Here is an 18,127-nt window from a genome sequence, read left to right as displayed (position 1 = left end):
AAAATTCAAAGAACCTATTGCAATAAAACGGCAATTTCATACTTTAACCCCTAATATAATGTAAATATAATGTTTTGGTAAAGGTGTACTTCTTCTTCTTTTAAATGTCATCGCAGTACTGTCTAATTTGCTTGCTTCGCTGCCAGTCGAACAATCGAAAACTAAAGCGCGAATGACGCTCTGTATACGATTTTAACGCCCTATAAGTTCATTCCTATAAGTCCATATAATTGTAAGTCAATGGTGAAAACAGATCATTTTTTTCATTTCTAACAAAATGATAGACAATTCACATAATGACATTAATTTTGCGCCACCTGTTAGAATCCGCATGTGGGCCATTTAGTTACTATGTATTTTTGTCAGAGATTATAAGTAATAAATAACCTTTTTTATAAAGATTGTGTTTCCCGATAGTTATCAATCAAGCAAATGGCAAATTCTGAACAGGAATCTTATTAAATAGAAAGTACACAGGACGTAACGGAAGGGTCATATCAATATAAACGAATAGTAGACCTGAAACTTCTCTCAGACGATCTGATGTAGATAGTGTCAAACAAGGAATGTGAAAAGTAAAGCTTGAATTTTAAGAATTTATTAACTTCAATAAAAAAATGTGTCTTATAAATAGTAAGTACTACGAGGTAATTTTCTTTCTCCAAGGCTAACGTCACACACGTGTGGCGGTTGATTATTGACATTATTTTAGTTCTTCGACGTATTAAAATAATTTAAAAAACAAAAAGTTATTGTTGTCAATTTTATGTCAACAATTTTAATATACCAACCAACCTTAGATGATGGAAAAAAATAAGCAACCAACGGATCTATACTTTTTTCTTCTTATTTCTTGGCACTATGGCTTCCAGCCTTTGGCCATATGCAATTTCGATTGAGTTGCCAATTTTTGATAATTCTTCGAAATGAATCTTTTCTGCCTACTTCAGACTTCAGGATATCATTGTCGTCGCAGTTGTTGCTGTGGAACTTTGGTGTGGAATTTTGGATATTATTAATAATAGGGAAAAGGAAATCGCGGAATAAAAGTAAAAGCAAACGGAATTTTTAAAAGGTGACCAACATGATAGAGTAGGCAGAATATTATAGTTATAGGTAAATCTAGACAATGAAGGATGGCCATTATGAAAGGAAATGAGATGGTAGAAGCAATGATAAGTGGATAAATAATAATCTAAATTTTAATATCATTTTTCCTTATGAACTGAGCCAAATCATTATAAACGGAATAATTAGTATACGATAGTAACAATGGTTTAGATGTTGGTAAAGAAATTTGTAAAGAAATTATAGATTGAAAAAACGAAGCACGGTCATATCTTGGACATGAAAAGAAAAGGTGGTTCAGATTGCCAACGTCTTGTTCGTATTCGCACATTGGATCGGGTATAATATTGAGTCTAGCAAGATGTTCAGATGTGTAAGTATATCCTAATCTCATTCTTGTAATGATTGAAGTAACACGTATTTCAAATGTATACGCGAAAACCAGGGTTTGCCAGGGATGTCGGGCTGTATACCATGAAAATATCTACCCGTAAATTTACTGCTTGCTTCCTACATAGTTTGCCAGGATTCTTTAAGATAAATAGCAGGCAGTATAACAGTGTCATGAACAAAGTTTCTATATAAATCTACATCCCCGTTATTTACTGCATCTTTAGCTAAGATATCGGCTCTCTCGCTACCTCTAATATCACTGTGACCGGTATCCACACAAAGAATACAGAATTACCCTTTAAATAGCACTTGTAAAGGGCTTCACGGATTTTACAAATAACTGGGAAAATTTTACCTAATTTAAAAGGGAATTTACATAATGACTGCAGAGCACTTTTGGAATCAGAAAATATCATTGTTTACCCCTTAAATGAATTTGTGACTATGCGAAGACGACTGTCAAGAATAGCTAGTTTATTTTTATTCCTCGTGTAATGTTATGTCTGTCACCATTTTTATTAACAAAACTATTATTTTTCTTAACATTATTAATTTCGTAAATGTACTCTGACGCTAGTGTAAAAATGTTAATCTCTTTAAACTTTTCTTAAAGACACTCTGGGGCCCATGATAGTAAATTGCCCTAACCGCACGCTTTTGCAAGTCAAAGACTCTGTTAATATCAGCGGCATTACCCCAAAGCAAAATGCCGTATGTCATTAAACTGTGAAAGTAGCTGAAGTAAACCAATCTGACGTTTGTTGTATATTTCAAAAAGGCTTTTGTACACCCCATACTCAAGAGTGGTGACAGACGCAGTCTCACGAATTATCGACCAATTTCTGTATTACCAGTTTTATCGAAAATCTTAGAAAAAATTTTAAACGAGATTTCTGAGTTATCTAGAAATATCCTTGCTGGAGGCTCAATGTGGATTTAGATCTGGTAAGTCTACAGAAGACGCTGTCTTAGAGTTGACTGGCTTAGTTTAACCATTGTGACGATTTCAAGTGTAATAATGCTTACCTATGAAATAAAGATTATTTTGAATTTGAATTTTTGTGAATTTGAATTTGAATTTAGTGGCTAAGCATATAAATGCGAACAAAAAAACTATTGGCATTTTTCTGGATTTGTCTAAAGCGTTCGATACCGTCTAGTCTGTGTCTCTATTCTATGAAAGAAACTACAGACCATAGGTATACGCGGAATCGCTTTAAATATGTTCCACAGCTACCTTAGCGACAGAGCCCCATGTGTGAAGGTTGATAGTTTCTTAAATCATCACGTATCTCTCTCATATGGCGTCTCACAGGGTAGTCTCCTTGGTCTCCTTGGTTGTTAATCTACCACTACATTAATGACCTGTGCAAATTAAAATTGGTAAATTTTGAAATTTTAACTTAACCGATGATACTGCCATAATTGTTCATGGTGACACTTGGGATAATGTCCGCTCTCACGCTGAGACTGCAATGAATGAATAATCTATTGACTCCCAATTTGGACAAAACAAAATAAAATACCTTCTCACCAGGTTACTCACATCACAACCGGATGAATCTTTTTCAATTTATGCACACCATTGGACTAAATAGTCAATCCTCTGACAGCCCTGTTATCGTTAGAGAGGGGAATATCAAATATCTAGGTGTTATTGTGGGCTGTCGTCTAACTTGCGCAGAGCACATCGAATCGGTAAATGTTCGTACTCGTAAATTAATTAACATTTTTTTTAAACTACGATTTGATGCTGACTTTTTCGTTTTAAAAATGGCATATTATGCGCTTGCGCAGTCTATTATATCGTACTTCATGACAGCTTGGGGAGGTTCTCGTGAGACTCGGATGTTACGCCTTGAAAGATCACAAAGAGCGATTCTCAAGGCTATGGCGTCGAAACCTATAAGGTTCCCCACAATAGACCTATATGCATCATGGAAAGTGCACTCTGTTAGGAAACTGTTTGTCGCGGGTGCTATTTTACGTAAACATTTAAGACTACCTGACCTATAAATATATGATGCAAATGTATTTAGGGATAAACGAAGAACAGATAGAGTACCGATGTGAAATTGAGAGGTATAGAATTTCATTACTAGGCCACCATTCTTACTTTTGTGGTTCTCCGCATTATAATAAAATTAATAAACAATTAAATATCTATCCTCTACGTTATCGTGATTGTAAATTAAAGGTGTCTCAGTGGCTTCAAAGTCTCAGTTATAATGATGTTGAAAAACTTGTTACTCTGTAGGTATTTACACACAGACTCACAAACACACACAAGCATGCGCATCACACATCGTACGCGCACAATAAAGCATCCTTCGAACCATCTAAAACACAGTTATTATTAATGTATAATTTGTTACTTGTATCTATAAATTCTTTTGTTACTATTTTGTTAAATTAATATAAGTTTACTTGCATAAAGTGGAACATCTCATTACACTAGTTATCCGAAGTTATGCGTTAGCGTTCATAGCTGCAACACTGTCTTAATGACTACTGTAGTTATTAGCGACCATAATCTTATCACGTATGTCTTGTTGTTGTTCCAAATAAACATATTATTATTATACATATTTTTGTTCTACTGGACCGCCTGTGCAAGCAACTACAGTTAGTGGTGCTAATGGTAACTAGGTGACAACTCACATGAGTTGTCCGGACCTCCGAATAAGTGGTGACGAGTTTCATTAATTGGGAATTGAACTTAAATTGTCAACAGATTGATAAACATAGGTAATTTGAACAATTTCAATGAACTGCTCAATAAATGAAGCCGGTCTGATAGTCAACGATTTGGCAGAATTAATAATATAAATTATATCAACATCAACTATCTCTTTAAGGCCCAAAATAATTAGCAAGCTATAATATCCACCTATATGTATGTATATTAAGTCAAATAACGACAGAAAAACGGCTACGACTTGTCCAAATTGATTGTTATATTATATTTTACTCTTTTGAAGTTAGCGTTTGCCGTATTAAGTTTCTACTGACGTTGTTTTCTTAGCAGTAGAGCTCCGTGTGAAAAAGTTCGCCGATGGAAGTACTGTCAGCTTGCCTATTTCTGCCGCCAAGCAGTAATGTCAGCACTATTACGTTCCGGTTTTGAAGGGCAAGGCTGATAGTGAAATTAGTCATAATGGACTTCTCAACTTATGTCTTCAAGGTGACGGGCGCAGTAGCATTGCCCTGAGGGGCACTCAGATCTTTGCGATTTAAACCTCCGAGTGGCACCGCAACTGTTATGGACATCTGTGTGGCGTGGCTTACCATCACACGCACGACTTGTTCGTCCCGTAGTGACTTCATATAAAAAACCCCTGTAGTGACCCGGGACTTAATGCAACTCGTATAAAAGATCTTTTTTCCGTCGCAGAAGGCGCTTTGGTTTCTGACGGTAGGTAATAAAAAAAAAATATATATTTTAATATCTAATAGATACACACTTGGCCACAATCTCACCTGATGTTAAGCGTCGATGTGACCTACGATGGGACATGTGGTCTGTGATGGGACGCGTCTGTCTAAAAAATGCGTATTCACTGTAGCCTTGAATAGCCCCAAATTGTACTTTTCGGGAAACACCGATGCCGGTAGAGCATTCCATTCGTTTGCCGTACGCATCAGTAAGGAGGAAGCAAATGAAGCGCTTAGTGCGAATATGTGGAATGTCAACGATATAAAAATGGAGTGCTCCGGACCTTCTAGTCGACCGAAGAAGGAACGGTGAGAGTGGAACTAAATTAAAAAGTTCCTGCGCACACTCCCCGAAATGTATCCGATAGAAAACCGACAAGGAGACTACTTTTCTGCGATGATCGAGAATTTATATCGTCGACTCCACAAGAGAATTGTTCCTCCACCGAGTAAAGGCAGCTAACTGGTAATGGGCAGAGCCGTCCCAAAGGTGGCAGCAATACTCCATACACGATCGAACTTGTGCTTTATACAGATTTAAAAGCTGTTCAGGTGTGAAGTACCGCCAGACATTGTAAAGTATGCTTAGTTTTCTGGCAGCAGTTTTTGCCAAGCACTCGATGTATCGCCCAGAGTTGACGTTGGATGATAAGTCCAGACCAAGTAGCTCAAGGTGGTCCCTTATCGGCACGGATACATCTCTGAAAGACGGAGTAAAGTGTAGGGGAACTGTTTTGACGTGAAAAGACACGCCTGTGTTTTAGCCGCATTAAACCGGGTTAAGCTTCCAGGTTTTCGGGACTTGTCCATGTAATTAACATATTATGTGTAATTAATTGGTTACTTCCCTTTTGACACAATAGGTTTGGACGTGGTTATGTTCGCTTTTGACCTTTCCAGAAGAATTGTCGCATCTGAGCAGTGAGGCGCGCGGCGCGAGCATGCGCGTGCGCGTGATTAACGACTTCGCGTGCTTGCCTACGCTGCCACCGTACGACACGCACCGTGAGGGTATGCTACTCGACACCACTTGCTCCGACACTCGACTTGTCCTGCAGGAGGTAGAACGTCATTTATTTAAGACAGATACAGAATAAAAACCATGACATTGCCCAATGATTAATTGTGTGCAGATATGATAGAAATTCCTATGATATCTGCGCACATCGCAAATGTGCGCAGATATACTAATAATAATAATAATAATAATGATAATAATAACAATAATAATAATGAATCTTTTAGGCCTTGGGAGAGGCGAGCGTCTAAAAGATATAATAATAATAATTCACTTATTTCAATTCACTTGGACCCATAGTGTTAGTTACAATGTCACTTAAAAATTGAATGTTAGTAATAATAACATTTTGCTCAATAAAGGTGGCTTAACTGATTTACAGCAGAATTAAAGCTATTTAATGATAGCGAGGAGTAAAAATGTAAACATTACCTTAAATTAAATTATTGTTATTCTATTAATAAAATTTTATTTTTCCTTGCAAAAATTAAAATGTACAAAAGAAATTACTAATAAGCAAGTATATATCTCTCTCTGGTGTTCGTTTTGCCGCGCTGTTGCCCGCAGGCGTCTTCCAGTCGCGCCTTCAACCACCGTCACACGTGGCTCTTTCTCCACGGTTCCTCGTACAACAACTCTGTAATCGAGCAAACACTCTCCGACGCTGTTATTTTGCCTGATGCTGACGTTACCTGGTCTGACGTCAACTCCTTGCTGGATGTGTATAAAATCAAAGTAAGTGTGTATAGTGTAAATCAAAGTAAGTGTGTAAACTGAGTGAATATAGTTTTATATGAAAGAATGTGTTTTGAAATAGGAGTTGAGAAAGAATAGAATATCTTGAGAGTTCGAGATGTACCTTAGTTAGAAAATGTGTAAAACAGTACAATAAACCAAGTTTTGAAGATTATCCCAGTTTATATTCATAAAAGTACCTCTCGCTACGCAACACGAGCTACGTCCAAGGCTACAGTACCTACTTAGATTAAACCTTTATTTTCTTATTTTTAGATTTTTATAATAACATGACGCGCTGCGGCAAATCATCAGCAAAATTATGCGGCATGATTATAAAACGTTTAATTGCCAGATACAATACAGTAATTATACATACAGATCTTAAGTAAAATTATGTACATTGTATTCAAGCTGCAAGCAGATGTGCAAGTGCGATTACCTAGGGTTTCATGTTTGGTCTCTACAGTTAATTGTATTTCAAATTGAAGTAAATCAGAAGGTATTTGTAAATTCTAAGTATTCTTCTATAGTAGGAACTATAAAAGCATTGCCTCAAAAATTTGCCATTTTGTTAATTATTGCAATTTAGAAATATGTCCTTGTGACAATTTAATATAAACTCGTAATTTATTGAAAATATTTATACTTATGTGAAGCAGTTAATCTTATAATTTTTTAAATTTGAAGAAAATATTCCACCTCTAAGGGTGTCAAACTAGGGGATGAATCCGGTTACTTATTTCATTTGCTACGTTTTTGAAAAATTTTATTACAGTTTACTTTTGGTTTTTCTCTGTTATATAACTTTTTGTGACTTCTGTGTTTTGCATGTCAAATAAAGAAGATTCAGATTCATGTGATTGTGTATTCCAAAGAATTCATGTTCCAAATAACAGGATTCTTGCTTCTAAGGCGTACGAGCCGCTAATCAGCACAGAGTGGGCTTTGAATCGGACAGAGAGTGCTAAAGAGTTGGAGGCTTTTTGGGCCCGGCAGCCCTCCGTCGTTGCCAGGCGGAAAGACCTGCGAAACGTCTTCTTGAAAGCTGAAGTCATCGTGAGTATCAGTATAGTCGTAAGTACTCGAGTTCAAAATTAAAAAGTCACATAATTATGTATCCGCTCACGCGATGCGCTCATCCTACCGCAAAATGGCGGCTATTTGGTTTCGCAAATTAGAAAAGGATTCAGTTTAAATACAAGTTTTTAAAAATAAAAGTTATTATTCTGTATTGCTAAATAAATACCCTCCGTACTACAACAAAAACATCTCAAATAAAATGCAGCAATACACCGCAAATCTTGCACTTAAAAAGCACTAATGAAATTTTTAGTGTACTTGGGTAAATATGATAATATTCCGTTTGAGTGGTTCTAATGTTTACCACGAAATTACTCCTTAAAGTATAGTTTATAAACATTTATATTCAGGATAAACTTAAAAAACGCAACTTACGGTATGTTTTCAATAAATAAACACCGACATCACCAGCCCAAACAATAACACACACGATTGTTGTGACGTATTTTTGAATTTGTTTATTTTTTTTAAATGACAGACCCGGGCATTAAAAACTTTATGGTTTGCTAGAGTAGTTACCGAAATAGCAATTAGTATTAGTTCTTTTACGTGTTATAACTTCGATATCCGATAAATCGGTATTAAATCATCACCGGCACCTTTAGGTGTGGTATGCTTCCAGAGACGCATGAATCGCGTGAGCGGGTATGAAACAGAGATATCGTGGAGCATTTTCTTTTTCACCTCGTATAAGCATTGAACAGTTAATGTGAGATCATATTGTAAAGAAATGTATCAGTAGAATAGAAACTTACAGAATCAGCGCAATCTGCATGGACTTTTTCAAGTTGATTTTGACATTTACTAATGATTAGTTCTGAAAAGAACTAATGTAGCACGAATTGAATTGTGAGGCAGTGTGAGATTGAGCCGCAACCCGCAGGTGAGCCAGCCGCAGCACTTCAAGGGCTGGAGCGACCTGCGCGACCGGCAGATCGACACCTACCCTAAACTCACTTACCCCATTATGATGCTCGCCGCGGAGGATTTGCATTTTCGGTATCTACATAATATATCTAATTAATTCTTTTCCTCAAACATGCTCGGAAATATTTGTATTATTTTCAAAAATAAAACACATGTAGTTTTTCGTTTATGGACCATGCAACCTTTATTCAACTCTTAACCGACCTAAGCCAGAAATTAAGTATGTAAATCCCTTAAAGGATTAAGGTAAATCCATATCTCCGTCCACTGCTTTATTTTTTTTTTATTTGTTGTTTTCGTTGACAATCTTTTTAAGGTGTATTACTTTACGCTATAAACAGTAAACATTGAATATTAAACTTAGAGCAAACAAAAAATAAATGATCTAACTTACGGAAACTACAGTTGCTAAACAAACAAGAAGAATTGGTTTTTAACATATCCAGTCATGTATTGTCTTCCTAAACATATGGAATTATTTTCGAACGAGGCTTGGTTGAGGGCAGAGAATATGGTAGATAGAATATTTTGTTTTATGGAGACATTATTTTATTTTAAAAATTAAGTAAGACTCCATTCAAATATTTTTAACAGTGTTACTGTTGCCTCATCTGGGAATCGAACCGTCCGAACGTGAATTTTTATGATGCCCCGATAGAAAGGATCAATTACTTATAAGGATTATTAAATGAGCTCCAGTAAGGAGAGCGACTACGAAAATGGATTATACCCGCCAAGTTTAAAAGAAGAGGCAAAATTGACCGGAAAACTTGGTGCTGATCAAAAGTAAAGAAAAATACTCATTCTTTAATCTTTTATTTCCTCTCATGTTGGATACCGTATTACACAGTAGGAACGGATGTTACCTGTCTCGTAGATGATTTAAAAAAATACATAGTTTTAGTTTTCAATTTGATTTAGGTCGCTAACTAAAATAAAACACAGAAAAGCCGTATTTGAGAGCAGAATAGTGTAACATGGAGTTACCTCACCATGCACTTAGTGGTTAAATATTTAGGGCATACATTTGCGCCTGATTTTAAAGACGATAGCGATATGGAAAGGGAACTTAGGGCTCTGTGGATCAGGATGAATATGATATTCGGGAGAGGTGAAAGTACCGCTCTTCAGAGCGTAGGTACTGTGTAGTGTACCTCTCTGTATACATCCAGTCTGTGGCGAGAGTACACGAACAGGGTTTACAGGCCCCTACGGACTTAACACAATAACACGTTCCGGGCGTTGATGTGGCTGCCCCGTTTCTGTAGCGCATCAGGGATGTTTGCTGACACGCGTGTAGACGAATTTTCACTTTGCGTAAGAGATGCTCGTCCATGATGCGCCGTGTGCGGGCCAGCTCCAACTCCGCTGTACGTAGTACATCATAGGGGATAGGGAGGAATGCCCTACAGATTAGACACTGTATTGAGCTACACGCGTCCAAAAGTATAATTCAATTTCAATTTGTACTAACAGCAGAATAAATTTACATCTTCATATACCTACTAACACATATGAGTCTATTGATACTTGAAACAAATGTATTATTATTGTATTGTTATTGTGGTCAGGTACAACCTGAGGCAGGTGGATACGTACGGTGTGGAGCACAACGGGTCGTTCGATGGTCTAGTGGGCCGACTGCAGCGGTACGAGATAGAACTTGGCGTCGCTTCCGTGTTTATGCGCGCCGACCGCTGGCGCGTTTTGCACTACTGCGCAGAGACACTTGAGCTCAGGTTTTTCTTTAAATATAAAATAGACACACTCGACTACAATTTCACCTAACGCTGCGCGACTATGGTGCGCGTTTTTCTAAAAATGCCTTTTCACTCTAGCCTTGAATAGCCCTAAATCGTAGGTACTTGTCGGGAAATACAGATGTATTTCATTCCTTTTGGAAACAAAAACGGTTCTTATGAATGAAATATTCCGGACTTTCGGCTTCAATTCCACAAGATAATTGCTACCAATTAGTCTCTTTGTGCCGGTACTGCGCAGAGCTCTATCAAAGGCGACAGCAAACGTTCAAACCCAACCAAACTAGTGCCTGATAAACTAAACGAACTAAAAGCTGTTCTGACTGATGTGGACAGCTTTTACCGCCTAACTCTGAAAAGAATTTCCAGTTTTTTTATTCTCTATCTATCTAATCTATTGCAGCACTTTTTGCCAAACAACTGTTGTGGTGACTCTAGCTAAACGTAGATAATAAGTCCGATCCAAGTAGCTCAAGATGGCTACTTGTTCTACGCCCCGAAGTGATCGCGGAAAGTCGGGAGTGAGATACAGAGCACTCCATTTAGCCGAAAAATAATACGTCGGTGTTTTGATGCTTCGGAAAGCGCATTCTAGTTGAACCGCGTGGCCATCGCCTTACATTTACGTCGGATCTCTTCACTATTGGCACGGGCATCTGACACATAGCTCTCGACTGCTGTGCTATAGTCTGCGTATCCAAAGATACTGGCAACAACAAGTCGTTAATGCGCAGCAAGAGCAGGAATAAAGTACCATAGAGGACAGACGAGTACATAACCATTAATGCTCTGGCCACATAGAGGCGGCCACGGAAGCATTGCGGGCGCGGGAATGTTAATCATGTACGAGTTTATATGAACCCTGCCACACTGAAACGCGCAGCAGACGCGCGCCCGCCGCGCCTTTCAGGGTGACAGGGTTCATATGAACTCGTGCACCTATTACAAAAATTCCCGCGCCCGGAACCCGCGGCCGCCTCTGTGTGGCCTGAGCATAATAATTACACGAATTGATCTGTCACTCAGGAAACCGCCTATCTATATGCAGAAGCCAACAGGAATTCCGTAAGCTTGTTTAAAAGGCTATCGTGCCAAACCCTGCCGAAAAACTTTCAAATATTTAGAGCGTGATCGACAATTGGTCGACCACATTTCTTGACCGCCTGACCCGATAAATGTGCGGCATGTGCAAGAAAATCCCCAGTAGATCAACCACAGCGAAAACCACTCAAACTTGGCTCACTGAGAAGATCACTTGCTTCAAAGTATCCAAGAAGACGGCTGTTTAATACACACTCCATAGTCTTACCGAGTACGACTACCCTTCTTTGGTGCAGGCTGCATTTACAAGCTTTCAGGTTTTCGGGACTTGGCCAGAGCTCATAGAGAGACTAGACATGCGAGTCAACACCGGAGACAACTCGGGACACAGTTTTGCAAGACAATCGCTGTGGTACTGTCAGGGCCACCAGCTCTGTTGACGTCGTCGAGGTGTATGATACGTTATCAGGAATGGCGATACATGGGCGACCAACATCACAATTCATTGTAATGTAAAGTAACTTACCTATCCTTCACTCATTATTTGTTTTTGTAATATTTCCTAAAATGTCTCATAAAGTACTTGCTTATTAGCCATATGGTAAATTATCGTGGCTGCCACTCGCTGTGCAGGGGCGCGTTTCTATTTCGGCAGCCGTCGCAGTCGGCGGTGACGAACGTGTTCGTGCTGCCGTTCAGCCGCGGAGTGTGGAGCGCGTGCGTCGGCGTCACGCTGCTAGGCGGCCTGGTGCTGGCCGCACTCTCCCGCGCCTGCGCCCGCGTCGATCGCTCGCTGCGCCTCATAACGCCCGCCGAAACCTTCACTTTCGCCGTCGGCGCTGTCTGCCAGCAAGGTGTCGGCTTTGTCTAGTTCGGTCAACGTGTTTACTTCACGAAACCCCTCATTAATGATTTACAAACTCATCATTCATGTCAGGGTTTCATGTGACGCCGGCACTGACGTCAGCGCGGCTGGTAATGTTTTCGTCAATGCTGATGGCGCTTTTCTCGTTTACTGCGTACTCCGCGAAGGTGGTGTCGATCTTGCAGGCGCCCAGTGACGCCATCCGTACCATCGACGACATCACGCACTCGCGCATGGACCTCGGCGTACAGGAGACTACCTACAAGAAAGTCTACTTCGCAGTAAGTTACCATTAGCACTATCCTATTTTTGTAATGAAATTTAATATCTATTACATCATTATGAGCTGTGTGTGATGCTGCAGGAAAGTACGGACGCCGCAACGCAACGGCTGTACCGCAAGAAGCTATTGCCGCTTGGTGACGCCGCCTACCTTAGCGTCGTCGACGGCATAGAGCGCGTGCGCGCCGGCTTCTTTGCGTTTCAGGTAATATTCATATCACATCAACATAATCTCAGAGGTGATACTACTAACCTCCCATTTAGGGAGGAATCATTATTAACACTCAGAAAAAAATCCTTCGATCGGCCGGATTCGAACGGACGTCTTCTAGTATACCGTGGCGACTTTTTAGCCGTAGCGCCATCTATGAGACATCTTGAGTATTTCGTCACCCAGTTGGATACCTTTACAGCTACCAGCCGTGGCTAGAGATGTCGCTATTCATTTTATTTAAATTTTTATTGAAATGAATTCAAATTGAAATAGATTTAATTGAATTTAATTAAATAGGACGAATTGTTTATTGTGCATTTTTTTGGAAAAAGTATAAATGCGATTATACTTTTATTAAATAAGCCACGTTGTGTGTGTATGTGTGAGTGTAAATTATGTTAAAAATTGAAATTGGCACTTTCACTTCGTTTAATGAAATTTACATTATAAAAATATGCGGCTTAATTAGTTTTTTCTTACATTCAACATAAAATCTAACCCCCGACACGCGTTACTTTAAAAATAAAGAGAACCGCCGAGGCATACTTCTTTACCTAGACATGCAATTCAGACTAAATAATATATTGTAGCTAATAAGCTTAGGAACGATGATGACGTTTAGTCTGCCACACTGGTATGATGATGATGGTTAAGGCCCCGACACATTGGCCAAGGATTGTGCTTGGCTTGGCTTTTACAACGTAGATATCGCGTTTGAACGCGATGTTTAGATCTGCACCATTAGCGAATGCTAGTGCTACTAAACGTTCACAGATGCACCAAGATAACATGAAATTAAACTCATAGCGACGATTCACCCCCGCTCGCCGAGCAATTTCGTACAAAATTATGTACACGTGCAGGTGGAAGAAAGCTCCGGCTACGACGTCATTTCGCGCACCTACACAGAACGCGAGAAGTGCGGCCTGGCGCAGGTTCAAGCCTTCACACTGCCCATGGTGGCTGTGCCCATCCGGAAGCACTCCGGCTACCGCGAGTTGCTCGCCGCCAGGTCCAAACCTCTATTTCCACTAACTACTATGCAATTTGTTGTACCTTCTCTCTTCTGACGAAAGCATTGTCTTCAATTTTCTATTAGTACCACCAACCGTCGCTAGGAATAATTGTTATTAAAGCTGTTACGTTAAACTAAACAATAAAAAAGAACCGTTTGCTGTCCGTCTTTGTGATGCGACTGTTAGTCTCGGAAATTACTATTGCAATTGACTTCAAGTTCGTCATCGCTGCGCAATATGCTTCGTTGCTCTCGTCTGTTTTGTGATGAGTAATAGTTCCGAAAAGAAAATAAAGGAATGAGCTTATTCAAACCACCATATTTAGTAAATTATTAATTAAGTTTTCATACTTTAGTAAATATACTAAGTTATGAAAATTTTTGATTTTGACTATAAAATTAAGAAAATAGCCGAATGAAATACTGAAAATTCCGAAAAATCTTGCTGACGTAATATCTATTACTCTGCCAACTTATTTTATATTTTAACGAAAACTATTATCAGTCATTTTTATCATAAAATATATTAATTTGATATGATTAGAAGGCACGCTCGGGCCGCTCACTCGACTCGTGCTGCTTTTTCATAATTACTAACTTAAGCAACCTACTGAATAGGGGCGCAACCAAGCTTAGACAGACCTATGCAACATAGAAACCAGTGCGTAACAATAATAATTTTGTCGAAACGAAGATTCGGCGTTTTAAACTGTAATATTATGGAAAATACACTGCGTCCTCCGCACCTTCAGCGTTTAAATTAGGCACACTCTAGTAGAGAACAGACAAGTAGTCGACACGTCGAGGCAGGTTTAACCTTATTATTTATTGTCCTTATATAATAATAATATAAATTAAACAGATTCCTCCAGAGTGGTGAAAATGCTTTTGTAGAATAATATAGTATGTATTTTCGGCATAAGTTACTATTATTTCAGAAATTTAGTTTTTTTGTCTTAGAAATACAATTTGAACAACTCTTGATTGATTACTAAATAGAAATAATTTTGTCGGTATATTTCGTGTTTATTTTTCAGTAACTCATTTTGCCGCAGCTCAGTGAGCAATTTCACTTGTTTTTCAGAACCTTTATTATTTCCGTTTCGTGGTTTGCAAAGATGTGGAAAGACCGACGACATCGACAGCGAGTCATGTGAACAGGTTGCGGTGGCAGCGCGAGGTGGGCCTGATGGCGCAGACGCGGCGCGTGTGGATGTCGGCGCGGCCGCGCTGCGACGCGGCCGGCGGCGGCTTCCTCAGCGTCGGCCTCGTCGACGTGCTGCCCGCGCTGCAGGTCGCCATATACTGTGTATCGAGTACACTTGGCATCACACAAACAACAACAAGGGAGTTTACTCCACAGCATGGACCAGCAGTCATGGATCAATAACTCAACACTAATCGCGACCCGGGACGGCGTAGTTAGTCGGGTATTTCAGGGAACAACTTAACGCTTGTGAGAAGTCGCTAAAACGCACGGCTTGATTTGTAATGTTAAAAAAGTGAATAGTCGGGTTTTAGGGCTGCCGGTGGTCAAATACGACGAAACTTAATGGCAACGAACTAAAGTGAGTTTGCGCATTTAAATACCTTGGCCATTTCATAGCCGAATACCTTAAAAGAAAGAAGGGCGGTGGCAATTAGGCGCAACACGTTGGCCCGACGATTTGCACGTTGTAGTAAGCAAGTTAAAGTAACATTATTTAAAGCATACTGCCAAGTCTTTTACCCGTGCAGTCTCTGGGCCAACTTTGCACAGAGGGCTATCAGCATCCTTCGAGCCCAATACAATAACGACTTCAGAATGCTGATGGGGCTACCGTGGATCTGCAGCGCCTTGGGCATGTTTGCGCAGTATAGGACTGATGACTTTTATGCTATAATGCTCAAAAAGACTGCCTCGTTGCTGTGCAGGCTGCGGGTCAGTCGCAGCTCTATCTTGATGACTGTGGCGGCAAGGTATGACTCGCCATGCTTGCGCCATTTTGCCCAAGTGCTGATCAACAGGAAGCAACTTTTCTTGTTGTTCAGACACTAATTTATTTAGACGTAGGTACACTAACATAGATATAAGAATTCTCTTGTTACTAACCAATTTGGCCATTGTAGTCTGTTTTATGAATAAATTAAATTAAATAAAAAAAAAAATTTAGTATCTATTGGCACACCAGACGTTCCGGCGAGCACCAAAATTTTTTACATTGACGAGCTACAATTTATCAAAGCTCCCTACTCTAATTATATGTAGTAATAACAAAGAAATCGACTAGATGATGCTTACTTCACAATTTTTTATGGGTCCTGCCTGCTATTCGTTTAATATTTGTTTTGTACCAATATCCAGAATTCATCTTGAGCCAAGAGCTTGTTTTACTATCGTTTAAAGGCGGTTTCCCACCGCCACGTAGTTTCACATGGGAAGAGGACCGCGGTTCAGCAGGCTTAGCATGAGTGGAAATAGATAAAACTTAAGCCTGTAGAGATATCTCTCTCTTCTCTACCGATTATATCTCACCTCCGAGCACGACGTAACGGGAAGAGACACTCTCTACCGTAGACAAAGTTTTCTCTACGTTTCTCTACGTAGCGATAAATAAGTTGCCGCAACTAAAATTACCTTTCATTTTCATAGCGACTAAACCGGTAATAGTTTTTAAAGGCACAACTCCAACTCCCTTCATTCATTTCCGCCGTAACGTTTTTTTACTGTTTATGGCGTGCATTAATCGGCCTCAGGGAGATGAAATGGTTCGCAAAATTCGCGTACCGTCGTTCTTGTCTCTTTCATGCCAATTTTTCTTCGTAAAAACTTAATAAATGATTACAATAGGCACGAGGCACTTTCATGGCATAAAATTACTATTAAATTTGAATCACGAATTAGAAAGATATAAGTATTTAAATTACAAACATCGCTTGTCTTCTGCCTCAAGGGTAGAAATATTTCGCTACGGCGATTTATCAAATGTATACAAAATTTGACTAGCGTGGTATGGTTAAAGAGAAATTCTCTTCATTTGGGCATTTCTCCAAAGCCGCAATTTTCTGTGTCCATACACTAAACTCTTAGACTAAACTAAGACTAAATAAACTCCACTTAGTTGTCAAAATAAAAATCTACAAAAAAGAGTTTATGCTCGGTCGGAAGCACAAAATCTTCCCAATAAACCGTTCGGACCTAATGGAAAAAAATCCGAAATACTTAAAACCTGACAACGATGGCGTGTCTCGAATTCAGAATCCAACACTGAAACCGTCTCAAAATTGAAACCGTATATTAATATTAGACTTTAGTTCACGTATAATAAATTAGATGACAATACTTATTATCCTAAAAATAGTTTTATCACAATACAACGATTGCTGCGTGTCCCAGGCTTACGCCGGAATTCGGTGTTATACATCACAAGTGAAGCATTTTAGAAGCTTCGTAATTCGTTCATATTATTCGTCCATCACACACCTGCGGCTGTAAAGAACAGGTGGATGATTTGTTGCCGATTTTAATACTTTTTGCGTGTAAATATGTAATTCAGAGGATTTGGTTTAGGTTGATTTTTTAATTCGGTGTATGCGATATTTCAAAAACTAAATTTTATGGTTGTATATAATGTTTTTATAATATTAATGTGTTATAACGAATAAAATATAATAACAATTTATTGGTTTTACAAGAATTGTCGTTTACGAGCGATACCAAGATTAAATATATTTTCTGAATACCGTGGCCTTGGATCGGCAGATTTTATACCACCGAATACAGAAAAGGTTCCACCGAAGTCGGAAAAAATTGCCATCAAAGCCATATTTTCTTTGAAAAGCAAGAGTTTTATACGTTTTTTCATGTAAATGCTTAGTTAATATTATTGATTTTCACAACTTTATATTACTACTTGGTTCCCTCTGAAAATAAAAAAGGAAAATCAAAACAGAAAAGATAAATTAGAAGTCAAGAAGATGAAGGAATCTGCTAGAAAATCATAGATAAAAACGATCCAATTATATGAAACATTTAAAAAAAAATAGAAAGATGTATGCAAAGAAAAAGCAGAAGGAAAGATTTTGAAGTTGTTTCAATTATCTCGTCATGTATAAAAAGTAATGAAAGGTATTATAGTCGTGCAAGTTCCAAAATATTGATTGTTTAAATGCAGATTGCTTTCTAATTTTTTTTTTAAAGATATACGATAATACTTCGTGTAATTGAAAAAAGGCTGAACAGCCAACCTGAAAACTGGTTTTAATTAATAATAGGGGTTAAAGTATGAAATTGCCGATTTGTACTGAAAAT

General features: G+C 38.7%; 2 protein-coding genes across 2 annotated transcripts in view; one reads left to right on the top strand and one right to left on the bottom strand.

Moving 5' to 3' along the window:
- Positions 1–15,226, top strand: part of LOC113225872 (ionotropic receptor 75a-like) — a 22,507-nt gene extending 7,281 nt beyond the window's left edge. The window contains exons 2-11 of the mRNA XM_026458329.1: positions 5,797–5,957; positions 6,482–6,649; positions 7,565–7,708; positions 8,616–8,731; positions 10,231–10,398; positions 12,094–12,314; positions 12,398–12,606; positions 12,690–12,812; positions 13,685–13,833; positions 14,998–15,226. Coding sequence (XP_026314114.1) covers positions 5,797–5,957; positions 6,482–6,649; positions 7,565–7,708; positions 8,616–8,731; positions 10,231–10,398; positions 12,094–12,314; positions 12,398–12,606; positions 12,690–12,812; positions 13,685–13,833; positions 14,998–15,226 — 1,688 coding nt within the window. The remainder of the gene's footprint in view (positions 1–5,796; positions 5,958–6,481; positions 6,650–7,564; positions 7,709–8,615; positions 8,732–10,230; positions 10,399–12,093; positions 12,315–12,397; positions 12,607–12,689; positions 12,813–13,684; positions 13,834–14,997) is intronic.
- A 426-nt stretch (positions 15,227–15,652) lies between these two features.
- LOC113225871 (DNA-binding protein D-ETS-6-like) overlaps positions 15,653–18,127 on the bottom strand; it is a 51,624-nt gene continuing 49,149 nt past the window's right edge. The window contains exon 5 of the mRNA XM_026458328.1: positions 15,653–15,946. Coding sequence (XP_026314113.1) covers positions 15,653–15,946 — 294 coding nt within the window. The remainder of the gene's footprint in view (positions 15,947–18,127) is intronic.

This window comes from Hyposmocoma kahamanoa, unplaced genomic scaffold, assembly GCF_003589595.1.
Source record: "Hyposmocoma kahamanoa isolate Upper Pololo Valley unplaced genomic scaffold, ASM358959v1 179, whole genome shotgun sequence".
NCBI classification, from domain to species: domain Eukaryota; kingdom Metazoa; phylum Arthropoda; class Insecta; order Lepidoptera; family Cosmopterigidae; genus Hyposmocoma; species Hyposmocoma kahamanoa.
The sequence above is the reverse complement of the archived record's forward strand: the minus strand, read 5'-3'. Positions and strand labels throughout refer to the sequence as shown.